Raw genomic sequence first — 27533 nt, 5'->3', positions numbered from 1 at the left:
AGCCCTTCCAAACCTAGTCTCTTGACTGGAGGAGGAATCCAAGTTGTAAAATCGTGTAAAGGTATGGACAGACGACCATGTAGCGGCCGCACAGATGTCTTTAACCGGCACACCTCTTTTGAGGGCCGATGAAGCTGCAATACCTCTGGTCCAATGAGCCCTAAGGTTTTGAGGGGGCTCTTTCCCTGCCAGTTTATAACATTCCAGAATGGCTAGAATGATCCATCTGGAAATGGTCTGCTTAGTTATTGGTAACCCCAGCTTGTGACCTGTGTAACCTACAAACAGCTGGTCTGTCTGTCTTATCCTGGCTAGTCTACTGATGTAAAAACTTAAAGCCCTTCTAGGGTCTAGCCTGTGTAACCTTTCTTCCTCTTTCCCCGGGTGAGGAGGAGGATAGAAAGATGGTAGGGTAATCTTCTGAGTGATATGAAATTCAGAAACCACCTTTGGGAGGAAATTAGGCTTCACTTGCAGGACAACTTTGTCTTTGTGAAAGATAGTGTGAGGGGGTTTACAAGAAAGAGCTTGTAATTCGCTCACCCTTCTAGCAGATGTAAGTGCTATTAATAAAACAGTTTTAAGGGTAAGGAATCTTAACGAACAAGAATGGAGTGGTTCAAAAGGTGTGCCCATCAGGAAAGTTAGGACTAAGTTTAAATCCCATAGGGGAACTTGGAATGGTCTTGGGGGATAAACATTGGTTAACCCCTTTAGAAATTGTATTACCAAGGGTAACTTGAAATAGGATGGTTCTTCCGCAGTGCGCTTAAAGATGGATAGCGCTGCGAGATAGCCCTTAATGGTGCCAACTTGAAGGCCTGAATTTGCCAAATATAGTAGGAAGGACAAAACCATTGGTGTACCACATGAAAAAGGGTCGATATTCTGTTCTCTACACCAGCTGCAAAATCTGTTCCAACGGCAGCGGTATAAAGACTTTGTTGCTGGCCTTCTTGCCGAAAGCAACACCTCCATAAGATCATCAGGGAGGTCCCAATCCTTGTACCTCAGCCTTTCAGAAGCCAAGCATGAAGGTTGAGGGTTTTGATGTCTGGATGGAGAACCTGACCTCCCTTCTGTGAGAGTAGGTTCTCTCTGAGTGGAAGTCGAATTGGAGGGCAGATAGACAAGTCTAGAAGGTCCGGGTACCACGTTCTCCTGGCCCAATCCGGGGCAATTAGGATCATGGTTCTCCGGAATCTTCTCAACCTCCTGATCATTTGAGGAATGACAGGGACCGGTGGGAACGCGTACAGAAGCGGAAACTCCCAGTCCACTATGAATGAGTCTCCCAGAGCTCCTTTCGGGGGAAATTCCCTTGAGCTCCTTTCGGGGGAAATTCCCTTGAGCAGAAAAGATCGCACTTCCTGTTGAGGCTGGTGACGAACCGATTTACCTGAGGGGTTCCCCAAAGGGCAAAGATCTCTTGAAGGACTTCCTGAGCTAGCTCCCACTCGTGGGAGACTATGCTCTGCCTGCTCAAAGCGCCCGCTGTCAAGTTCTTCTCTCCGGCTAGGTGAACTGCCGATAGAGAGATTCCTTCTTGGATTGCCCAAAACCAGAGCTGCATCGCCTCTCTGCATAGGGGTAGTGATCCTACGCCTCCTCTTTTGTTGAGGGAATGCATGGCCACCGTGTTGTCCGTCATTATCAGGACGTTTTTCCCTTGTACAGCTGGCAGGAACGCCTTCAGCGCAAGTCTGATGGCTCTCAGCTCTAACAGGTTGATATGTAGTCTGGACTCCGATGAGACCAACGACCGCTGATGGTCAAGTCGTTGGCGTGGGCTCCCCACCCCGTGAGTGAGGCATCCGTGACTACTGTTATCTCCGGCCAGGGTTGCCAAAACTGTTCTCCTTTCAGAATGTTCTCCTGACAGGCCCACCACTGGAGGTCTCGAGCCACACTGTCTGGAACCTGAAGAAGATCTGTCATTCTCCCTGAGAATTGTGACCACTGAGTCCTCAGTGCCCACTGGAGGGATCTCATTCTCAGGCGAGCCTCTGGCACCAGGAAAATGCAGGATGCCATGAGGCCTAGCAACCTCAAAAAGTCGAAGGCTGGGAGACGTTGGGCATGTTGGAATTTGGTAACCATCTGTAGAATATCTTGAGCCCTCACCTCTGGTGGCGAGGCTTTTCCCAGGGAAGTGTCCAGGATCGCTCCTATGAACTGGAGTCTCTGGGATGGTATCATTTGTGACTTCTTTAAATTGAGGGAGAAGCCCAGTCTGTGAAGGGAGTGGCACACATGATTTAGCTGGATCTGAGCTTGTTCCGAAGAAACAGCCCTGATCAACCAATCGTCCAGGTAGGGGTAGACGTGAATCCCTTCCCTCCTTAGACTTGCCGCCACTACCGACATTAACTTGGTGAAGACCCTCGGGGCGGAGGTCAGCCCAAATGGCAGCACTCGAAATTGAAAGTGAGAGTTGCCAATTGCGAACCTCAGGTATTTCCTGTGTTTGAGATGGATAGGCACATGGAAATAAGCGTCCTGAAGGTCCAGAGATACCAATCAGTCCTGGAACTGAAGGGCCTGGAGGATCTGAGAAAGAGTGACCATCTTGAATTTGTCTTTCCTGAGCAATTTGTTCAATTCTCGCAAGTCCAAGATGGGTCTCAGTCCTCCGTCTTTCTTTGGAATGAGAAAGTAAGGGGAGTACCAGCCCTTGTTCCTCTCCGCTACAGGTACCGGTTCTATGGCACCTTTCTCTAGCAGGTCCAAAATGTCCTGCAAGAGGAGCGTATCTGGAGCTTTCTGAGAGCTGATCCCCGGTGGATGACTCTGAGGTATGCGTAGGAAAGGCAGGCAGTAACCTTGGGCAACTGTCTCCAATGCCCAAGCATCTGACGTGATAGCCTGCCATACCGCCAGATGTTGAGTCAACCTGCCTCCTACAGGTGTCCTGTGAGGGAAGTCCTCAGAGTGGTTTTGGGGCGGCTGATGCAGATGCCGATGGTAAAGAGGCACCTGCTGTTGCTGCGGCTTTTGAATATCTACCCCGTCCACCTCGGGAAGTTCTTCTTTGTCCCCTTTGAGCCGGTCGTCCTCTACCTCTTCCGAATGCGGAGTAGAAGCGAAAGGACTTGCCCCCCGCAGAGGTTCCTGTGGGACGAAAAGGTGTGACGGATTGCAGCGCCTAAGGATTTTGCTGCTGCTTTTGAAGTTTGCAGTTTCTCTAAACTGTCATCCGCCTTTTTCCCGAACAAAGAAGAGCCATCGAATGGCATGTTCAAGAGCCTGGCTTGCACATCTGGGGCAAAATCAGACTCTCAACCAAGCGAATCTCCTGGTTGTTGTACTTGCCGCCATTGCTCTGCTGATACTGTCAGCCGAATCAATGCCCGTCTGGAGGGATTCGCACATAGCGTCTTTACCGTCCTGTATAATATTCAGGAACGCATCCCTTTCTTCTCCCTCCGGGATGCTGTCAGCCGCTGTAGAAGCACACTCCCAAAGAGTATGGCTGAATCTAGCAAGGGTGCAAGTAGCATCAACAGATTTTTACGCCATGCTACATGCCGAAAAAACTTTCTTTGCCATAGCATCATATTTTTTATCGTCCCTGTCCTGTGGGACGGTAGGATAAGCCGTCTTGACATCGGTAGAGGATGCTGCCTGTACCACCAGACTTTCTGGGGATAGGTGTTTAGACAAAAACTCCAGGTCTGTAGAGGATACCCTGTACTTTGTAGACAGTTTTTTATTTACTGCCGGTACGACATCTGGGGTTTCCCAGTTCGTCATAATCTTCCTCTGAAGAGCTTTATGAAAAGGCACCACAGGATCCTCCTGTGGGCCTTTGTCAAGAATATCCGTGAGGTCATCTTGTTGGAAAGATTGTGAAGGTGTAGACCACCCCATAAACTCTGTGATGCTGGCCATTAAGGCTCTATAGCGGGTTTCAGCATGTTCCCCCGGGTCTGGCCTAGCAAACTCCACCTCAGGGGAGGTGTCTAACCCACTTGCCTCATGTAAGGAATCATGAAGATCCTTTAACCTACGTTCTTCAGAGGAAAATTCCTCTCTAATTGGGGTTACAGGTCCCTGCAACTCAAATTTGTCTTCCTGTTCAGACAATTCACCCTCTTCCATAATTGAGGACGTAGTTCTCAATTGTTCTGAACTCATAAAGGGTGTAAACCCCATTTCCAAGGCAGAGGGTGCCGAACTTGTCATAATCGGCCTCGAAAACGTCGATGTCGTCGACGCCGACATCGAAGGCTTCGAGCGTGGCGTCGAAAACAAAGGCGGAGGCCTCGAAGACCTCGACAGAATTGGGATTCTGCTCGACAATCTCGAAGCCATCGACGTCGAGGACCTGGGGATAGTCACTGGGTGTGTCGTAACCGTGACTTTTCTTGGCGTCGACACCGGTGTCGAAGCTGGCGTCGAGTCGACAGACTCGTGTGTCGAAGGTCCCTTCGACAACGGCGTCAAAGACATCGACGTCGGCGAAACCTTCGTCGACGACGTCGACGGAACCTTCGAGGAAGGTTTGGAGGTCATAGTCCTACTCAAGGGTTCGTGACGCGCTCAAAAGGTTTCCTTCGCCGGGTACTGCGAATCGCGGCGTTTTTGACCTTCGGGTCTTTCGACCAGAGCATCGCTCTCGGCAGTCTTCAAGGGGGTCGAGGCCGCTTTCTCGAAGACGCTCATATTTTTGCGGAATTCCTCGCATTCAGCCCGGGAACTATGTTTCGTGGGGTACGGGATTCTCTTTGGCGAAACAGAGGAAGAGGAAGACGGAGAAGGGGATCTTCGACGTCTCCTATTCGAGTGCTTCGATCTCGAGGAGTGATGAGACCCACTCTGAGATCTGGAGCGCGAATGGTGACGAGGAGACGAATGTCTCGACTTCGTCGACGAAGAAGAAGCTTTAAAAGTCTTACCTTTCTCCAGCTTCCCCCTACGCTCCTTCAGGGCCTTAGCAGTCATGGACATACAGTCCTCGCACTCCGAACAATGGTGTTCAGCTCCCAAACACCACAGACAAACTCTGTGAGGGTCAGTCAGCGACATCTTTTTCCCACAATCTCGGCATTTTTTGAAGCCGGATCAAGGAGTTGTCGGTTCCGACAAAGAAGACATCGTTTACGGATCGATTAACTCGAGGTAAATAAGTTTAACCTGACAAAACTGAGCAACGGTATTCCGAGGCACTGAGTAAGCACGGAAAAACGGAACTGAGCAACGGGCGCTGCGCGCGGCCTTTATAGCCAGGATGACGTCGACATCGATACGGCGGCTGTCGAGGGACATCGACTCGGAGGACGTCGATGCGCAGCGCCCTCTAGAGAAAACATTTTCCGAGGCCAGAAGAGCTGGAAGGAGATATCTAAGATGAGGAATACGTCAGAGGACACAATCCCTTCGAATAGAGTATTTGGAATCTGTATTGTTGCGTAAGAAAGCTAGACCATCTGCATTTGACACGGTTAGAGATTGGAAGAAGGAAGGAAACGAGCGACTCAGAAGTAGAGAGAAGCATGCATGTAGACACATGACAAATGCGAGAAGGCTTTAGTACAGGATCAACAGAAACAGAACAAGGCCATTAGGAGCATGGATAGGGCCTTCCAATTAGATGTGCAGAAAATATAACCATCACAAGATTTGCATGTATCAGATGAGTTGTTGAATAAGTTACTGAATGAGCGGAGATCTGATTCAGGAGCCGATTCAACTGCACCACCTCCTTATGTCCCTCCCCCTGTAGCCGTGCCCGGCCCAATAGTAACAGCTGCCGCTACACCCATTGTTCCCACTGCACCAGCATTTCTTCCACCGCCAAGCGTGCATGACTTATTTTTACTTTCTTTACCGGCTGCCTCCACTTCCCTACCAGTGATTGATACTGAATTGAGAATAGGGACACATAGTACGATATCCGGGGAGAAAAAAAAAAGGAGCTGCGTTGGTGGGCTGAAACGTACATGGAGGGGGGTGATGAAACGTTTGCTGTAAGTGCGATGTCTGACCATGAGGGTATTCCTGAACAAAGTGTTGATAGAACAAATCTGAGTATCTTGCTGAAAAATATGGAGGGATTTGACTGATTCAGCTATTCCACAAGAGTTGCAGGATTTGAATTTTTTGTCTAGTTCGAGAGATACTGTGACTAAAATACGCGAGCATGTTTGCGAAACTGTTTGTGTGTAAGCGAGATCTTGATTGATTACAGAGGGATGAATTGAATAGGGATAAGCCACACACACACACACATACAGAAACTATTCTTGCCTCCATTGAAACCCATTAGTGAAGAAATGCGCATTTGAACGAGGGACGCGCTTAGATGGATTTCAGATGCCTCTATTCCCCCATGATACATTTAGCCAGTATAATCCGGATATGCAATGGAAGTTGTTGCAAGCGATGGTTGAGTATTTACAAGATGAATGCATGAAATGAAATTTGTGTTGTCCTGCAGACATAATGGCGATTTATAAAAGAGCATTTTCACCCGACACCACAATAGCTTCCTTGTCACTCGATTTGGCTTAATTGCTTAATAAACGTTCAGAACTTCCTTCTCTACAATTGCCTATGAGAGAGGTTCATCCGACATTTCGTCCCTTTCGTCCCTTTCTGGTATGTGCTCCGCCGCCATTGCAATGCACTCCCACAGACTGTACGAAAACTTTACCAAGGCACATGTGGAGTTGGCTGATTTTTAACGCCATGTTCCCAGCTGAAAATACCTTGCGTGCCCAGCCATCCACATGCTTGTCGCCCCTGTCCGGAGGAATAGAAGGGTACGCCATTTTTTTTGAAGCTGTGACTGCCTTGGCCACCAGGCTCTCGGGAGTGGGCTGTTTAGACAGATAGCCGGGGTCGCTACTGGCAGGATGGTATTTTGAAGTAAGGGATTTATTCACTGGAGGAACAGAATCCAGAGTCTCCCAATGGAAGGGTAGGATTGGATCTTCCGGTCCAATATATCTGTCAAATCATCCTGGATGAATTGGGTTGGTGGTCTAGCTTATCCTAAATAATCAACCACTTTTGTCATTCGTTGACAGTATGAGGGACTGGCATGCTCCCCTGGGTCTGGCCTGCCAAAATCTGTTTCAGGAGATTTATCAATGCCAGTTGCATTATATAAGGATTCCAACAGGTCCCTCATCCCTCTTTCTTCTGAATTCAGGCATTCTGGGACATTTGGGGTACCATATTCCAGTCCAAAAGGATACATTCTCCTCATCAGATCTCTCCTGTTCCTCTTGAAAAATTCCTTCCTAGGAAGAGGTTTAAAAACCTTTTCTGGGAGAGGTGTGTTAGTGGAACCTAAAGGCATTACAGGCTTTGTAGCCTTCTCTTTTCCTGGCAGAGTTGGCTGAACTGGAGCCTTTGGAACCTTTGGTGCCGAGGGCTTCGGGGTCGATGTCGACAAAGGCGTCGACAAAATAGTAGTCGTCGATGGAGCCAGCTTTGAGGGTGTCGAGGTGCACTTCAAAGATTTGCCCTTCGAGGTGCGTTAGTTTTCGGACGGCGTCGGTGACCTCAAGCGGTCAACTCGAGTGGTCTTTTTCGCTCGGCGTCCTGGAAGGTTCTCGATCCTTCCTTCTTCGATCACCTGGGCTCGAGGGCGCGCGAGTGTCGGCGCGAAGACGCTCCCGGCCAGCCTCCGAAGAAGGCGCAGACCGAGGCTTCGCTTTCTCGAACACCTCCATCATTTTAACTCTGAATGCTTCCCACTCTTCGGAGGAAGAATGTTTTGTGGGGCATTTCATTCTTTTTGGGGATTCGTCCAAGGACGAGGTGGAGGGGGACCAGTTGCGTCTTTTCTTCGATTTTTTCATCGATGCAGATGAGCGATGGGAAAAACGAAACAGAGGCCAACGGGTGCCACGCATGCTACTTGTATACCCATTGACGTCACCCTCGACGGAGGCCTTCGAGGGACCATCGACTCGACGACATTGATGCACAGGCGCCCTCTGCTGAGAAAAAAAAAAATCCGAAGCAGCTAAAGCTGGATGGCATACATCTAAAATGAGGAATACGTTGGAGGACACAATCCACTCAAAAGGATTCTATAATATGGCCAGATGTTTCAATGTCACTAACATTTTCAGGTTTCTGTTATAAGCCAAGACTTTAATCTGACGTGTACAGTGATTGAAGTTCCAATATCCAAATAACCTTTTCTCTTTTTCAAATGCTAGCAGAAAGAATACATTATTTAATTAATTGCTTATGGTTTACATCAAACCTTTGCAATATAACACTAATTCATCAAAACCAGTATGGGATACAGTACTCACCGTAATCGTATTTCTGATGCTTGTATCTGCTTAGATTCACATGCTGTGAATAGGCTGACATCTAGTGGAAGCTGGGGAGTATTACAGCTGTTTTCGAAACTCGAAAAGGGACGTCGACAGGGCGTGCCATTAATACTATCCCTAGTGTGACGTCCACTGTACCCATGATCCCTCATGCGTCAAGGTCCCTCAGATTGTTATTTTTCTGACATGAGGTAGCATGAGCTGTAGCGCGAGTACAGTTGTATCCAAGCACATACTTATCAGACAAGCTCATAAGCATCCATGCGCTTTCTCTCGGAGGGGAGGAAGGGTGGGTCGGATGTGAATCTAAGCAGATACAAGCATCAGAAATACGATAACAGTGAGTAATGTATCCCTTCTGAGGCTTGTGGAATCTGCTTAGATCACATGCTGTGCACAGATTAGAGAGCAGTGGAAGAAGGCAGTGGGATGTGAGAAGGTACATGAGCGAATAAATGTCTTAGAACCACTTGTCCCACTTTTGTATCTGTCTGGGAATGAGTGTCAATGCTGTAGTGCCGAGTGAAAGTATGTATTGAGCTCCATGTAGCTGCTTTGCAAATACTGTCTAAGGGGACATTTGCAATGAAAGCCAGAGTGGCTCCAGTACCTCTTGTGGAGTGGGCCCTTGGCGTAAAAGGCAGTGTCTTATCTGATAGGGAATAGCACAGTTGGATACATCCGACTATCCACCTAGAGATGGCATTCTTAGAGATGCGGTCACCTTCTCTGCCTGGCGCCATGTACATAAACAGTTGATCTGTCTTTCTTAGCGGTCTGGCTGGGGGAACCTGTACGCGAAGTCTGGGCATGGATGATTTTCGCTTGTGGCGAATAGGTCTATATTTGGGAAACCCCATTGAGAGAAGGTGTTCTACGACCTCTTCGTGTAGACGCCACTCGTGTTCCTCTGGTAGGGGATCTCTGCTCAATGAGTCTGGAACATGTCATGACAGGAACATTTTCTGTCCGAGTGCCCATTTCCAGATTTTCTGTGCCAGTCTGGATAGATTTGGAGAACATGTCCCCCCGTTTGTTGATATAAAACATCGCTATGGTGGATCTGCACCGACAGGTTTGTTAAGTGGGGTTCGAATGCCTGAAGGGCTTTCAATACTGCCAGAAGTTCCAGCACATTGATGTGGTTCTGGGCTGCCATGTGAGACCACAGACCCTGAGCTTTGGGGTGAAGGTAGTGAGCCCCCCCCCCACCCTGCCAGTGAGGTGTCCGTTGTGACCACTGCCTGTATCTGTTGATCGTAGAAGGGTTTTCCTCTCGTCAGGTTTTCTCTCGACCACCAGTGAAGATTTTGTACAAGTGTTGGCGAAACGACCTCTAGATCATCCCACTGACCGCTTGCCTGAGACCATTGTTTCGCCAACTACTCCTGTATGGGGCGCATGTGCAGGCGCGCGTGAGGAACCAGGTATATGCAAGATGCCATCATCCCTATGAAACGCGTTGCTTTGCGCACTCTTATCTGGTGGCCAGCCTGATAATGTGGTATTTGCAGTAACGCATTTCTTACTCTTTCCTCTGAGGGAAAGGTCAATCCTTCCTCTGTTTAAGATAGCTCCTAGGAACTGTTTGGAAGTGCTTGGCACTAGGCTTGATTTTTTTCTCGTTGATTGAGAAGCCCAATTGAAAGAGGAGGTTGATTGTTGTTTGGATGTTTTGTCTGCAAATCAGGGGTTATTCCCCTGTTATGAGCCAGTCGTCCAAGTAAGGGTACACTGGGATTGCTCCCCTGACATACTTGTTTGCAGGGCGCAAATCTAATAGAGGGCACATTGTTCGATTTTTTTTTTGGGCACAAGGAAGTAAGTTGAATAAATACCCCTGTTTACCTGGTTGGTTGGGACCACTTAGATGGTGTCCTTTAATAGAAGCGCTGTCATTTCTTCTAGAAGGATCCGCTGATGTTCCTCTGAGTGGAATGTGTCTCGGGGGGGGGGAGGGGTGGTGTGAGGACGTTGAAGTAGTTCTATGCAGTAGCCCCCTGCTACCATGGACAGCACCCATCTGTCCGAGGTGATTGCGTGGGTGAAGTTGGTCATGCGTCCTCCTACTGGAGATGCATGGGAGGGTACCTTGTGCGGGATGTCACTTGCTCCGAGGTGAAGTGCCACCTCGAGCTGGGCCTCTGCCCCAATTACCACAACCTCTGCATTGTCCTCGTGGATAGCCTTGGAAGGCTTGTCCTTGATTGTTGCCATAGGAACCTTGGCCTTGATTGTAGCCTGATCCTCTGTAAATTTTGGCCCTGAAAGCGGCGAAAATTACTGTTCCCTCTTTGACCCATAGGCTTGTTTGTGAGCTGACCTAAAGATTTTAGTGTGTGATACTCATCCTTTGCTGTCTTAAGTGTGTCTTCTACAGGCTTGCCGAAGAGCACATTAGGTTCCATTGTCATATTTATTAGGGTGGCTTGGGTTTCTGGCCTGAAGCCTGACATGCATGCCTCTTTACAATAGTCCCCTCTGCAATGACTCTGCCAGCATTGTCAGCTGCATCGAAGTTTGACTTGAGGAGAGTAGATACAGCCCTTCTGTCCGCTGCCACCTGAGCTAGTTGTAATTTAAGTGGCACCGGGGCGGACTAAAGTAACGCAGAAACCTCCTCCCACTTATGGAAGTTATAACTTGCCAAAAGTGTAGCGTTATTAGCTATTCTAATCTGGTAGGCTGCAGAAGAGGCGACCTTGCAGTAGTTCGGCATCGCTGCCATCGCTAAAGGCTCCCTCTACATCCATGGCCTCTAGTTGGCTGGCGTAGTAGGCCCAATGTTTTGTGGAACGGTCCTTCAACGTCTTAGGCTTGAAGAAGCTGCACGCTCGACAAGACATTAACGACATGGTCTCTCGGGAGACACAAATTGCAAACAAAGTGTTTGTCCACCCAGGGGAATTTACGATTACACTTAGGGCAACATTTAAATGGTGTATTTTCCTTAATTATGGGTTATGGAAGTGGCAGCTGGACAAACCAAGTGTAGGAAGGGGAGAATATGCATTCTAAAATGCCCCCCCCCCCCCTCCTCTCCCTACTGTCTGGGCCGGGGCGGCGTTCCAAGGCCGTACGTTCCGTCGCAAAGGTCTCCGATGGGCAGTTTTCTTCACCGGCGTGGTATTTCAGCAGTCAATGAAAGGATAGAAAGAGAAACTATCGTAATTGTATAAAAGTCAATGGCTTATCGCCGAAAGGAACACCCCTATACGCATCCGTCTAGCATGGTGGAAAAAAACAATCTGAGGGACCTCGACGCGTGAGGGATCATGGGTACAGTGGACATCACACTAGGGATAGTATTACTGGCACGCCCTTTCGACGTCCCTTTTCGAGTTTCAAAAAACAACTCTAACACTCTGCAGCTTTCACTAGATGTCGGCCTATGCACAGCATGTGATCTAAGCAGATTCCACAAGCCTCAGAAAATACATTATGTCAGAGACAAAAAAGAAAAGCATTGTATTTATTTTAGGAACAGCTGACAACTAGATGAAGGGCCCAGTCCACTGAATTCTTTAATGACTAAGACCCATCATTACACATGTGGGGTTTAATCAAAGGCCCAAAACCAACAGATCTGAAGGGCCACTGAAACAATGACCTGCCAGCCTTCATAACAAAACCTTCACACTGAAAATGGGCCCATCAAGGCAAACTGAGGTTTCTGCAAGTAACACAAGGAAGGGCCATGAGAAAAAGGCCTACATGTCACTGTATTTTAATTCACAAAGGCAGAAGAAATTCAAAGGCCCCTTTCACGCGGAAAGCAGAATTTTCAAACACAGACACCAAAAAAGAATTTGCATGGGCGTTTGCAGTTTAAAGCAAGACATGAGAAACATGTTCCCCTGCTAACAAAGATGTCAGGGAAAATACCTAGTGTGTGTTGACAAGATGTTATGTATATTATGCTTCACATGCAAGATACCAGCAATATTTGAAAAGGAAGCGCCACTTTGTTTACATGGGTCACATAAAAATTTGCTGTAGGCCCGAGGCAGACCCATTGGCTTGTTGTTGGGCAAAGTACACAAAGGATTCCCCCCACTGAAAAAGCCTGGCTTGCATCCCCGCTGTTTACAACTGCAACAGAATGTGGCCGATAAGTGTGTTGAAAACAAACTTTCCCCAGGCTTGGTGTCTCTGAAAACACACATTTCTGTGCAGTGCAGATGGCCTAGCAAGTACATGACTGGAATGTGTGGGGGGAGGAGGGGTGTTAAAAAGGGCTGGAATCAAGGATGACCTAAATACAAGAAAATAAATGGTGGTCCCCTTCAGATAAGAGGACAGGATGCCAGATGCCTGCAGGACCTTGAGAAATCACAGGGCCAGCCTAGCTCATCATCTGCAGTGGGGGGGGGGGGGGATCTCTGTGTTGGCCGGTGCATCCCAAGTATTTACGACCTGCAGCCTAACAACAAAGAGGCTAATAAAAAAATAAAAATCCTCTTGTCACAGGGTGGCCCAGAGGGGCAAATGGCCTGGAGACAGGAGAGCTCCAATTTGCGTAACATGAAGATTTCCTATTAGTTTAAATGGACTATCACAATTGTTCAATTTTTGCAGCAACCACAAGTCAGACTGCATATATGTACTCATTTTTTGGATAATTTCAAGGCGATTTGTTGAAATAAAATGTGTCCACCTGCAATTTAGGGAAATGTAATCGCTAGCTAAAAAGTGTTCAGAACATGTTCAGAGCAGCCTGAATTTTACAGTTGGCGAACTGGTGGAGGGTAAAATTAGATATGTGGAGCGTAAATTGCATAATCCCAACTATTATGTTTTTTGGAAAAACGGCAGAAAATTGCCTATCGTCCGTGCAACATAGTGCAGACCTGGCTGTCATTTTATGAAGTTTCCCGTGATTAGCTGAAGTGGAATGACATACAACCATCAGATTCACTTATGCTTAGATTGACATGCTGTGCATATAGTCTGACATCTAGTGGTAATTGCAGAGTATTGCATCTTTTTTTTGAAGATCAAAAGGGACGTCGACATGGGCGTGACCAACACTATCCCTAATGTGATGTGTAGTGTACCCAGAATCCTTCAAGCGTCAAGGTCCCACCGGTTGTTTTTCATCTGCCGTGAGGGAGTCTTGCAGAATGCGTGAGTACAGAAGAGAGACGGTGTAAGATGTCTATGTTCCTTCTACTCCAAGAGGGGAGGAAGGGTGGGCGCATGTGAATCCAAGCAGATACAACCATCAGAAATACAATTACGGTGAGTAATATGTCTTCTGATGCTTGTGAATCTGCTAAGAATAACATGCTGTGCATAAACTAGCAGGCAGTAGCCGGAGATGGTGGTGGGATGTGTGAAGGAATAGTAGCAAAGAGATGTCTTAGCACTGCTTGTCCACCCGAGAATCAGACTTGGTGTGCATCTTAGCAATAATGTTGGGTGAAAGTGTGAACAGAACTCCAGGTTGCTGCTTTGAAAATGGAATCCAGAGGAACATTGCAATGAATGCTATGGTGGCCCCTGTGCCCGGAGTAGAGTGAGCTCTGGGCGTAAAGGATAAATCTCTCTTAGCAAGAGTGTAACACAGTGGGATGTAATTTACAATCCACTTGGAAATGGCTGATTTAGAGGCAGGGTCAGCTTCTCTACCAGCTGCCACAGAGATGAACAATTGGTTTGTTTTTCTCAGTGGCTTGGTCTTCTTAAGGTAGTAAATTACTCCCCTCCTCACATCCAGTGTGTGGAGGCTTCTTTCTGGCAAGTTAGTGGGGTTTGGAAAAAAGTTCGATTGATTGAGTCACACAGAACTTCGAGATGAATTTAAACACAAAACAAGAGGGGGGCGTGGCTACAGAGCCATGTGAGAGGACGTGTCTGTGGAGGAGCTCCTGACGATCCTGTATGCCGCGGACGAAAACGGGCAAGAAATGCGGCGCACGGCGCTAGAAAAGTAGGAGCAGTTGTGTGAAGTTCCACCGCATACACGTGGAACGAATCGCGACGAATGCAGCCGGCACACAGAAGATAAAAGCGAAAACATCAGCCCGCTTCTCGCCGGATTGGGATTTAAAATGGCGGCCCATCGGAACAAAGAAACGGGTAGGCGCCGCGGAGGCTTGGCGTCCGATCGGCGCTGATGTGGATGCCGACACCGTGGGCTGTGCGAGGCCAGTCGTACATAAGGTAGAGGCGCAGACGGGCGGAGATACTGCTGACCGGCATCTGTTGGGTGGATGCGAGATTGAATATAGCAATTGGCAACCGTGAAGTGCCCCCCATGCGGAGACGGCTTGAGGCGAGTGCGGGACGCGGACATGCTGATCCGCCGGCGCTGCGGATGAAGAGTGCGAAGATGATCGCACACGCTGGCAAAGATACATTGTTGCAGGCGCCGGCGGGATTCGGCAGTAACACGCGTTCCGCGCTTAGACCCACGCGAGGTTGCAACGTTGTTGCCTCGCACTAACTAGCTCGAGCGTAGAGAAGTTAAGCTCCAGGAGTCCTGGAAAACATTGCGGAGGCACGCGCTACTTTCGTGCGCACCCGCACTACGCTGGGAATTACTTTATGGTAAAGGCAGGGGAGATGCCCTTTGTGCCATCTGTTTGACTCCATCGGAGTGGGAGCCCCATAACGGAGCCCACCTACAACACGTCGGGCGGTGGTCTGCTGGCCTGCTGATAATAAGGAAGAGCAGAGGAGCCCGCAGGACAGGCCACGTAAATGCTGCAGCATAGGGGGCCGCACCACCCCCCGAGATACACCGCCTGAGGGGGTTGCGGCAAGGTAATACCGCATAACATTGGCTCCAACCTGCAGACACTGAAAGTCACTCGCCCCGAGAAGGGCGAGAGAAGGTAGCGAAAGCTGGGACCTGCGAAGTCTATAACGAGGGGCAGGAGAGAGCCGAGCTCCGTGCAGGAAATAGGCCGCAGGCGGAGACACGCTTAATCACATCACCAAGAAACAGTGTCGGCGGGGGAGTGGCGAACTATCCGCTTGGGTCACACAGAGCAGATCGCCCCCGGAATTTCAAGCTTGAACGATAGACTGTTGCTAACGGAAGAAATGGCCAGCAAGCCCCCGAGAGCGAAAGCTAAGCAGCCTACGCTAGATGAATACACCAGAACGCCGACTGGCCCAGAAGGAGCCAAGAGCAAGGATAAGACCCCAGTAGGTGGAATGACCGCCGTGAGCACAAATCAGGAGGTCCTGGAAGCAATTGCGGACTTGAAGGTGGCCTGGGAGTCCAAGCTTCAACTGGCTGTGTCGGAATTGAAAACAGCGATGGAGCGGCAAGTTGGGGCAGTACAGGAAGATGTGAACCTCCTCAGGCAAGATGTCAGGACTTTGGCGGAGCGCACGGAGACCCTGGAAAAGGAAATGGGCCCGACCGCTGCAGACTGTGCTGCACACAAAAGGGAGCTACATGCCGTGGTGCAACGATTGGGCAATCTGGAGAGCAGAGCTGATGAGGCAGAAGGGCGCGCTCGGAGAAATAACATTCGTATTGTCGGACTGCCGGAAGGAGCCGAGGGCCACAATCCGACGGAGTATGTGGAAAATATGCTGCTGCAGGAAATCACTGAGGGGTACCTATCACAGGGATTCGCTGTGGAAAGGGCGCACAGGGCTTTGACCAGGAAGCCACCTCCGGGTAGCCCGCCCAGGCCATTGATTGCCAAGATTCTGAATTATCGAGTTTGAGAACGAATCATTGAACACTTCCGTAAGGGGGGAACAATACAACGGGGTGCGGCGAATATAACTGCTTATCCGGATTACACCCTGCGGGTGCAGCGAAGTCGCATGAACTTCGGATCGGTTAAGAGGAGATTGCGGGAGGCGGGCTACAAATATATGCTGCTCTACCCGGCTAAATTAAAGGTGTTCCACGGAAGCAGGATGCTGTTCTTTGAAACTCCAGAAGACGCCATGGGGTGGCTAGACATGCAGAGCTGCCCCCAGGAGCCAGATATTCAAAAGCAAGATGCAGTTTGACGGAACGAGCAGAGGGATGGAGCTAGCTGGATTGAGATCTGTGGGACTTGATTATAGTCATTGATGTGGCAAGGCGGCTGGCACACTTCAGCTGGTAGGAAGCATGAGTCGTGCGCATGGAAAGTGCTATGTAAGGTAGGAGTCTCCCGAGACCGATCTCTCTACCCCCATTTAGAGGTTAGTTAGGTCACTGTTACTGAGGTGACGCCCTGCTGGGTTCTCAATTGGGTAGTCAAGGGAGAGCCAAACGCGGGAATGCCTGAGATCCAGGGATGGAGCTGGGCGGTTAGTTGGGTTGGGGTGTTGGGGTGTTTAAAATATATATATGAGCCTGGTGGACGTTCTATTACAGGGAATCTGTTTGGTGTGAGGGGGAGGGCCGGGGGGGAGGGGATGGGGAGCAATCGACAGACCATGGGTGATCTCAAAATATTAACTTGGAACATTAGAGGGCTCAACAGTTACCTGAAGCGCAATAAGGTTATGTTGTACTTGAGGCGACAAGATAGACATCGCCTTGTTGCAGGAGATACATCTGACGAAGGAGAGGTTGGAAGTGGTGAAGACGAAATGGAAAGGAATAGCGGTGGGCTCATCGTATTCTGCCTATGCAAGGGGAGTGCTTGTCTGGATAGCGCCGCATGTCCCATTTAAGATGATTGAAGAAACTGTAGATGCAGAAGGGAGGTTAGTCATAATCAAAGGGCTGTTAGAAAACAGAGAAGTATGTATAGTGAATACTTATGCCCCAAACCAAAATACGGCGGCATACTTTAAGACGTTGTGTACTAAGCTGAGTGCGGGGGTGGGGGCTGCGGTGGTGTGGGGAGGGGACTTCAATTGTGTCTTGAATCCAAAAATAGATAGGTCGGACGGGGGGGCGGCTAGGCTCAGCCCAGCGGCCAAGGTGTTGCAAGGATTGCTAGCAGACTTTGGCTTGGCTGATGTGTGGAGAGTGAAACACCCCGAGGGGAGACAGTATTCGCACTACTCGGCTCCGCATCAGCTATACACGAGACTTGATTATATCTTTGCCACCCCGGACGTGGTTACTGAGAGTACCCACGCAGAATATAAAGCTAGGGTTCTCTCGGATCACTCGCCCCTGGTCCTCGGGTGGCAGTATTGCCCCCCCAGGGCGCGAATACCAACATGGCGCCTCCGTGCGGAGGCGCTCAAAGACTCTGTTTTCAGGGAGGATCTGAGAGAGGAGATCATTGCTTATTTTGAAATGAACACTGGCAGCGTGCAGTCAGCGGGCACTTTATGGGAGGCCTTCAAAGTGGTGATGCGAGGGGTTGCCATTGCTAAGTCAAAGGGGTTGCTAGGTGGGGTCATGGCTGAACTACAAGAGGCAGAGATTGAACTAGAGAAGAAGCTGGAGGGAGATGAGGCAGACACGAAGGAAATATTTAGACTACAGCGGAAGTGTGTGGAATGCTGGGACAGGCTCTGTAATTTAAACTACAAAAAATACATAGAAAGGCAACATTCGGGAGGAGATAAAACGGGCCGGCTCCTGGCGTGGCTATATAAGAGCGAAGCCCCCAGATCCCCGATTCGGACTGTAACCGATGAGGAGGGTGAGACGGTGGATACTCAAGAGGGGGTAAACGGGGCATTTGCGAAATATTATACTGCCTTATATGTGGATGATGGGGAGAGCAACCAAAATGAGATTGAGGAGGTATTGGAGGACATAGGCCTGCCCAAGGTGAGTGACGAGGAAAGGGAGGAACTTGATGCACCAATCACTCTCGAGGAACTGAAAGAGACGGTGAGGCAGTTACCTACTTGTAAAGCCCCGGGGGCAGATGGGTTCCCTAGCGAATTCTATAAAATGTATCAGGAAGAGGTGCTTCCACCCATGCTAGACATGCTTAACGAGGCGTTTGAAGTGGGGCGGCTGCCGGAGTCGCTTAGGGAGGCGATTATTATACCGCTCCCCAAACCCAATAAACCAGGACATAGCTGTAGCTCTTATAGGCCTCTGTCGATGTTAAATCAGGACAGTAAGATCCTTACGGCGGTTTTGGCTAATAGAATGCGGAGAGTGATTGGGAAGTTGATTCACCCTGACCAAACAGGCTATGTCCCGAGCAGAAACATCACTCACAACCATAGACGACTCCACCGAGTGGTCGAATGGGGGTGTGGACAAGATAGCGAAATGGCGATTGTGACGCTGGACGCGGTCAAGGCGTTCGATTCCGTTAAGTGGCCGTGGCTGCTGGCGGCCCTGCGGGGGTATGGCATGGGGCCGGGTTACATTAAATGGGCTAGAATGTTATATAGCGAACCGCTAGCTAGGGTCCGTACGGGGGCAGTGGTGTCTGAGAGATGGCAGCTAGGCAAAGGCACTAGACAGGGATGCCCGTGGTCCCGGATGTTATACATCCTGGCCCTGGAGCCCCTAGCGATATACCTCAGGCAACAATATGAGCCGATTGGCATTGAGTTAGGAAAGGAAAGGCATCTCATCTCCTTGTACGCGGATGATCTGTTATATTTAATGTATCTGGAAGAGAATCTTCAGTATGTTTTGGAGGTGATGGAGCGGTACGCCAGACTGTCCGGTATAGCAGTGAACCCCCAAAAATCTAGCCTATTCCCGCTGGGGAGGTACGTGGGAAAGCCTGTGGAGAGGCTACCTGTGTTGCAGATCCCGTGGGTGGTGGGCTCCTTCCGCTATTTGGGGATAGATGTATATCACTCCGTTGAGGAGGAACACAGGCGCAACACTGAAATTGCTATTGGAAAAATTGGGAAGTGTATGAGGTTTTGGGAGAGGTTGCCCCTTACGATGATGGGCAGGGGGGCTATGCTTAAAATGGTGGTCCTGCCCCGACTTTTACATTATTTCAACAATAAACCTTATATGATCCCTAGGAAGTTTTTTGCTAAACTACACAGCCTGTGCAGGGACTTTTTGTGGCATGGCACCCGACACAGAGTTGCATTATGGAAGCTGCAGAACTTTTATGAGAAAGGCGGTATTAAACTGCCCAACTTCGAGGCTTATTATGTAGACGCACAACTGCAGTACGTAGCTAGGTGGCTCTCTGATGAGGAGACACCGGAACACAGATTGCTCGCGAGAGATTGTGCTCCTTTTTACTTGCGGGAAATAATTTGGGTGGCTAGCTCTGAGGTGAGGGGGCGCCCTAGGATGCTGTGGTTGGGATGGAGCATGTGGCGCCGAGCCTGCCGAATGATGGGGGACCCTTTCCCTTTTGTCCCGCAGGTACCGCTGGTCGCACTGACGAAGGGAGATGGGCAATTGAGGGTAATCATTAGGACTTATTGGGAGTCGGTGGGACTAGTCACCTTGGGAGACATCTGGCAGGAAGGGGCTATCATGGAGTTGGGGGAGCTTGGGATGATGTCGGGACTGCACAGTGGTCAGTATGTAACTTACCACAGGATAGTACAGGAGATCCTGAGTAGGTGGCCCGAAGCTAGGTTGGCGGAGGAACCGAACACCACCGTTGAGGTGATATACGACACTTCAGAGGGGGGACATGAAGTGTCCAGGTTGTACGAGATGCTGATGATTGGTATCGGGAAGGACCTGGGACACTTGAGAACAGAATGAGAAACAGAGATGGGAGCCCCGATGGAGGATGGGATGTGGAAACGGGCTTTGGGATATCACAAGAAGGTGTCGAAAAATGCCAGGTTTAAGCAACTACAGCTGTACATGACGCACAGGGCCTACATGACCCCTCGGAGAATATCGAGGTTTAAAAATGTTGGGCGCCAGGCTTGCCCTAAGTGCGACGAGGAGGATGTAGACATGATACATATGTTCTGGGCATGCCCGGTAATTGAAGCCTATTGGGGGGAAGTGGCTCTGAAGTTAGCGGAAAAGGGGATCACACTAGCAATAGACTCGTCCTGGGCCTGCCTGTTGGGGGGGTATCCCAGAACGCGGAAGCACAGACATATTGAAAAATTAAAAGACCTGGCATACGTGCTTGCGAAGCGCAGGATCGCCATGCGGTGGAAGAAGTGTCACGGGCCGCGAGTGGAGGTGTGGTGGAAAGACCTGCAAAAATGGGCGGAGGCAGAAACAATTGTGTGGCAAGAAGCCAGTGGCGCTGGGGGTGAAGAGGAAACTGGTTCTCTAATGGCATGGAAACTGCTGATAGCCGAAATGTTTGGAGCGGCAGTGGCCCCAGCAGGATCTGAAAGTAGTGAAACCCTGACACCTGAAACAGATATCGAGAGCAAGGAATAAACAGGCTCATATGGGGGGAGGCGGGGGGGAGTGCAGTGTTTATGTTGTTTCAGGTTTTATGCTTATTTGCTGTTTAATGTATTGTTTGATCAAAAATAATAAAATTATTTAAAAAAAAAAAAAAAACACAAAACAAGAGTGTGCACAAAACCACCTTGTCTTTGTGAATACTCACAAAGGGATCATGAACTGAAAGGGCCTGCAGTTCATTAACCTATCTTATTAAAGTAATGGCCACTAGGAAGGCAGTCTTGATAGGCCAGGGCCTTAAGGCTATCTTTGTGCATGGGCTCAAAAGGAGGCACCATTAATCTGGTAAGGACAACGTTCAAGTTCCATCCAGGAGTTGGGTTGGAAATGGGGGATGAAGTCTCTTCAACCCTTCTATGAAGGACTTAATGATGGGAATCTTCCACCATGAAACCTTGCTCTGGGATGTATGCAGAGAGAGCGGCCAAGTGGACATTCAGGGAATTGAAAACAAGTACTGAGTCTAATAGATAAAGGACAATATCTTTAGGGGTGCAGTCAATGGGAATGAGATGTTTAGAATTGCACCAGATAACAAACGCTTCCACTTGTTGGAGTAGCAATATCTGGTGTCAAGTTGTTGTGCTTCCCAGAGTATGTCCATGCATCTCTGAGGGAGTTGAAGGTTCCCAAATTCGGACTTCAGTAGCCAAGCTGCTAAATTGAGTGTTTGGGGGCATGGATGCAGTGCCCCCCCCTAGTCTTGAAACAGCATGTTGTACGGGCATAGCAGCTTCCTGGGAGGGGAGACTGATATTTCCATGAGACCCACATTGGAGCCCTGTAGAGCACCAGTAGCGGGTCCACCCTCTGCACTATGTCCAATTCCAACCTCGTGTTGGAGAGAGTCTTCCTGCCAAATATCCATTCATTTGCCACAATTAGGTGAGCAGCCCAGTAATACTTATAATGTCCGGGAGATCCAACCGCCCCCTCCCAAACAGATCTAGTCAGGACAGTCAGCGCTATGCAATTGGGTCTTCCCCCACATACCACTTTCCGTATTAGTGAAGTAATCACATTAAACTGGTCATTGGTGATATGCATCGGTGTGTTCTGTAGTATGTACAGCAACCTGGGGAGTGCCAACATTTTGGAGTAGATGCACCCTCCCCCAGCAACGTCACCGGTAGGGTAGCTCAATGTCTTGCGTCTTCCCGTAATTTGTTAATGATCGGGACCAGGTTTTCTTTTATAAATGACCCAGACACTTCTTGATCAAGTTCAGCAAGGGGATGGCTTGGCTGACTGGGTTCTTTTCCTTAAGAATATCTTCCACGAAGTCCAAATCAGCAGCGGCTTCACGTGTGATAATTTTGAAATGGCCCCAGCCTTCTTCAGGTGGTTGTTGAAAATCATCTAAGCTATGAGGTGGCAGGCACATATAGAAAGATGTCAGCGTCATGTGGCGGGGTGTGCCACATGCTCTGATTATCCACAGGGTTCCAGTCTGGGTCCTGTTAATTGGGATCCTGGTTGCCCTGGCCATGGCCCTGGGCATAAGCAGCATCCTGGCTAGGATCATCCGGATCATCCCCCAAGACGTCGACTTGGTGGTCCGATGGGATACCCCCAAGGCGGGAAATTGGGCACTGGGAGAGTGGAGCCTCTGGGATTTAGGAGGGATGGGGCACAGGGCCACTTCCCCATGTCTCTTCAAAATGTCCTCAAACTGGCCCGAGAAGTCTATGAACGTGGCCATCTTGCTCATACAAGCCTCAAACCTATCCCTGGTCTATTCAGTGAAGTCTGAGAGGTGAGGAGGGGGGGGAAAGGGCCATGCATGAGGGACTGAGCTATGAAGTAGGGCACCAGAAAAAGAAGCTTCAGGAAGGTTTTCACTGATTGGGTATGTTTCAGCGCGTCTTTTGGTGCTGCCGGTTTGGATGCGGAAGGTTTTGAGGGTGCACCCGCTACAGAAGTAGATTTAGACCGTGCATAGGCAGCGAATGCAGTTGCACAGAGGGCGCTGAACCGCAAGGTTCGGAAGGCTCAGTCGAAGACTTAGAAAGGCCTGCAGGCGTTGAAACTTTCATCGACAGGTCCGCCGAGGATAGTGTGGGGGTTGTGGGCTTTGAAGCATGAGGTATGTGAATGTCCCGGAAACTGGGATGTGACTTTCCCATAGCACTGCCGGTGGCATGCCTGTTCGGGCCAGGGACGGACACGTGGGGCCAACGGCTTCCGAATAGGAGCAGTGGCTGCCGACGGATTCCTCGTCTGATGCTACAGTGCCAGTGGGGGAGTGAGACTCGGCCTGCATGGCATAGGCTACCCACTGTTTCATACTCCTGTCTTTCCGGGTCTTGGGCCTTAAGAGGTTACAGGCTTTACACGAGCGCCTGTTGTCGTCACGAGGCAGACACCTATTGCATAGGCGATGGGCATCATTCCAGGTAAATTTGCCATTGCAAGACGGGCCCAACTTAAAAAGGAGTCCTCTCTATAGCAAAGGAAGCGGCAGCCATACCAAGAGAGAAGGAAGAGAAGGTGTAAAGAAAAGGCATTCTCAAAGTACAAAGAACAAACAGGGCCCCACTTTCTCTACAGTAATGGCGAGGCCGGAGGCCAAGGCCATGCTTCCAACAGTCACTGAGTGGCACATTATGGAGTGTCAGCACACAGGACCAAACGCAAACAGCTGTCGAGGGCAATTGATCCACCGACAAGCGGTGGAATTACTGATAAATATAAAACAGCAATATAAACTCTTACAAGCCCAGAATTATGTGCGACCAACTAGGTAGGCATAATCTGGTGGGACCTTGACGCGCGAGGGATTTTGGGCACACTACATGCCACGTTGGGGCTAGTGTTACAGTCAAACCCATGTCGACGTCCCTTTTCAATCTTCAAAATAAAAACAAAAAAGATGCAATACTCTCGATTACCACTAGATGCAGAGCATGTGATTCAAAGCAGATTCACAAGCAACCGAAATAAAATATATATTTTATTATAGCAGTTACAAGTAAATTATGACGTTTGACTACATTTTGCCAAAAGTAGACATGAAAACAAAAGGGTATTTCAAATGGGAGTTGCCATAGTTCTGCTCTAGACTCCTGAGAGAGAGAGGCTGGACCATGGGGGAGCGGGAATGGGTGGAGACAGGCGACGGAGGGGGGGTGGGCGGACGGGGGGTGGGTCGTGACAGTCAAATCCTGGTTGTGGGAATTCTTGCAGGGCACTTCCAAAAATTGAAATCTTGATGGGGCCCTATGGTGAAGAGCCGGGGACCATCCTTGAGAGTGGAGTGACCAGGCCCCTCCCCGGTCTTCCAAGAGGGTCCTGAAATGCAGCTGGCTTTTCTGAACTTTAAACAAGAGGATTTAAATGTAAGTAGGATTGGTCCATTTGAAACCAAACGGTGGGGGAGTCTGCTTACCTTAAATTCTTTCCCTTTATAGTTGGTTTGGTGTAGGGGAGGGGGGAAACTATGTACATCCTTAGCTTATTTAACAACTAATATTAGTTTAATTAATTGCCCATTTGGCAGAACACCACAGGGTGAATTTTGTTAAGATTCGAAATTAAAGCTCTTTCCCAGTGTACGCTGAAAACTATAGCCTGCTATTTAATTGGGCAATCCCCCACACAGACCTTTAAGTGGAGGGGGGTTCTGAAATCCAAAATTCGCAAATCACTCCAATTTTCTGTCTGACTTACCCAACACAGACCAAAGTAGGGGGGGTGTCTGAAAACAAACTGTTAAATCACCCTTTGTTTATTTTAAAGCAATAATGTGGTTGAAATAAAAATTGCCATATGTATTTGTACAAATCTGTAAGCCAAACTGCTAGCCGTTTAAGCGCGCAAGGAAAATCGAAATTGCACAGCACTGTATATGTAAATTAATTGTGTTCACCAACTAGTGTTGATTATGTCTTGAAGTAAACGCTGTAGAAAGTAAAGTATTGTGATTTGTGTTTTTCTAAACCAATTTTAGCAATTTATTTCTGTAACAAGAAGTTTAATTGTGAGCCACAAAGTACATGGCTCATGTCGTTTTAGTGTGATCTCCATTTGCACTTATTCAAATAAACACACATATATATTTCCTGTACATCGGGCTGGTTCTTGGCTCATTGGTAGCTCATGGGGAGGGATCCAATGAGTATGAGATGAATTGGAAATGGGGCTGAATAAAGAACGGACATTAAACGGTTTATGATGAGACACCTGGTTTGGGGAGGGAAGGAACTCCGTGTTGAGGGTGGCCTCTCAACAAACCGTTACACACAAAAGCATAAAAATGTGGTTTATCCTCCACCCAAACATTCCAAGTGAAGGGTCATACCTGAATAGGAGGAAAAATCCATATATTTCAAGGACCATTCCTACTAAAGGCCATCCAATCAGAACGACACACACGCCACCAAGAAAGAAGCCGGTGGCCTTCATTTTGTGTTTCTGGAAGAAAAATCTGTATGTTCGTTCCAAACCAATAACGAAAGCTAATCCAGCAACAAATAAAACCTGAAAAGAGAAAAAAATTAAAGCAATTTAATAATGAAATCATGAGCAACATAACAATTATTTTAAAAACACGTTTAAGTTCATTAAAGATTTGTAAAAACTAAAATGTTAGCTGTTAAAAAGTATGGATATTAATACACAAATAAAATGTTTGTCAATGATACTAGAAAGAAAAATCAAAATTATGTAGTGCTCCAAAAAAGACGAACTGAGGTTGCAGCCACAAATATACCAAACATTTCATAGCTCAACAAGATAAAAAGGGCTATTTCAGGCTGCAAGGACAATCAGTATATCGAGAAAGTGGGGTAGTTTTGTGCGGACTGGGAAATGTAGCAGCAGCAGTTCTTCGATCAACTCAACATATATAAAAAAATACACAGCAAAGAATTAGCAGCAAATCAATATTTTACTTATTTTATAAAGGAATGGGTGATGCTGGAAATGCATTGGAGGGACAGGGCCTCCCTGCCCTTGTTCTGTAGTCCTTTTTCATGTGTGTTCTGTATTGTTTTCTGCCCAGCAGTCCATGTTGGACTCCTGGCAGTGCAGCTCTTCCTCTTTTTGGTTTGGTGTACGGACACTTGGGATACCCTTATGGCACCCATGGGTGGGGGTGCAACCCTGTACCCATAGTGTATGTTTTTGGGCACCTGTGTGTGGCCCACGGAGCACGGTATGGGCTGGTGGCAGCTCCATGCTGAATTTTACAGGTGCTCCGAGTATCCTCCATTTTGGGATACCCAGCCCCTGCCATATGAATCAGTTGATTCCTGATAGGAGGCAAGATGTCCCCGTTGACCTCTTGCTTTCTATTGCCAGTTACATTGTTTTCCATAGTCCTGGGTAGCTCTGACTCTGTCCCTCCCCCGCAACTTGCTGTTGGGTGGAAATTCCATATATGGGATTGTGAGGAAGTCCAGGCCCTTGGGATGGGACCTGGGTGAATGGAGTGTGTGACCAATATGCACTTCTTGTTATGGGTCTCTGGCTTCTGGTATGCAACACAATGAATGAGACAGCCCTGCCCAAAACTGGTATGAATGCAACGTGGAGTGCTGAATGGCTGGGTACTTGTCCCAATACACATTCCTTGTTGAGTGTGTCTGGAGGGAGGAGAATGGCCTGAATGCACCGTGAGCCTGATCGGCTGCCTGCATGAATGCCCTTCTGAATGATTGGTTGCCGAGTGTGACCCAGCAGAGTGAATGAGAGACCAAACAGTATATCTGGGAACCTCTCACTGATGGAAATCGTTCAGAAGCTGAAGTCGAAACTGATGCTTAATCTCGAAAGCAGATCTCGAAGAAGGTGGTTGACTGTTACCTTCACCGCAATCCGAAAGCTGCCGTCCCGTTGAAACTGATCCAAGAGAGGATCTGGCTAGGAGACCTCTCCCCGAGCTACGAGGGACCATCGTGCAACGCTAACCTTTGCCGAAGCGCCCTGGATGTCAGCCTTCGAAAGACAGTGTTGCCCAGAAGCGGGAACCGCTTGACATGAGCTGCTGATGACCGGAGCTGCAACGCTCCATTGATTAAGAAACTTTGAATTCAAGGATGCTCTCGCCAGCACCGCCGACCAATTTGTCCCGCCAGAGAAAGTCAAGTCCGCCGACGCGCCGAGAAGCAGCCGCAGGTGGGTTTCCCGCTAGCCGCCACCTGAAGACCGCAGAGACACTGACGACTCGACGCCCTTGCTGGGCCAAAGTTCTTCATAAACTCTTTGCGGTAACAAACTATCATCGTCGAGGTGCACCGCACGCCTCATCTTCGCAGAAGGTACACGACTGATCGTCCACTAGCACCGCCAGGACCGAAGCTGCTGCCTCGACGTCTGTCATTTCTTCAAGGGATCTCGATGATCCGTGGCTCCTGCCTTAAAGGGAGCCACTCGAGAATGATCCGTCGACGAGATGACGTCGAACTCAGCTATTCCAGGTACATTGGCGTGGTAGAAGGGAGCTAAGACACATATACAATATATGGACTGGGCTTTTATTAGATCTTTATTTACAGGTTGCCCAGGTGGGGGGATCCGCACACAGAACTGGGTCTATTGGTAGGGGCCAGTATTCTGCCTATTGTTTAACCAACTGCTTTCCCTCCTAAATCTATTGTTGGTCCACATTATTTACTTATTTGGATGACATTTGAACTGGGTACAGTTAATGCTTTTTAATGGAATCAAAGAGTAATTGTGGTACCACATAGAAACTGTATATATTTACCATTTTAGATTATCTTGAACACAAAGTGTGTTATTGTGATTGTGTACATAACTTGAGACTATTTATATAAAGAATTGTGATATTACTAACAGTATGTGGACATTCCTTTGTGGGTCCTTGGGGACTACACTGTACTTAAGAACCAGCCTGCATCACATCCTGAGAGCTTAAGCCTTGATTGCTTGTCCAGAACTACCCTATAGATGAACAAGTTACTTTCTTACCTGGTAACGTTCTTTCGATGGGATGGTCCGACGACGTATTCCATATC

General features: G+C 48.6%; 1 protein-coding gene across 2 annotated transcripts in view; it reads right to left on the bottom strand.

Moving 5' to 3' along the window:
* GOLT1B (golgi transport 1B) overlaps window positions 1–27533 on the bottom strand; it is a 255135-nt gene that overhangs the window by 116934 nt on the left and 110668 nt on the right. For both annotated transcript variants that reach the window (XM_069628435.1, XM_069628436.1), the window contains exon 3: window positions 24854–25032. In XM_069628435.1, coding sequence (XP_069484536.1) covers window positions 24854–25032 — 179 coding nt within the window. The remainder of the gene's footprint in view (window positions 1–24853; window positions 25033–27533) is intronic.

The sequence above is a fragment of the Ambystoma mexicanum genome, chromosome 12, assembly GCF_040938575.1.
Source record: "Ambystoma mexicanum isolate Mex_15411 chromosome 12, UKY_AmexF1_1, whole genome shotgun sequence".
In the NCBI taxonomy this organism is placed as follows: domain Eukaryota; kingdom Metazoa; phylum Chordata; class Amphibia; order Caudata; family Ambystomatidae; genus Ambystoma; species Ambystoma mexicanum.
The sequence above is the reverse complement of the archived record's forward strand: the minus strand, read 5'-3'. Positions and strand labels throughout refer to the sequence as shown.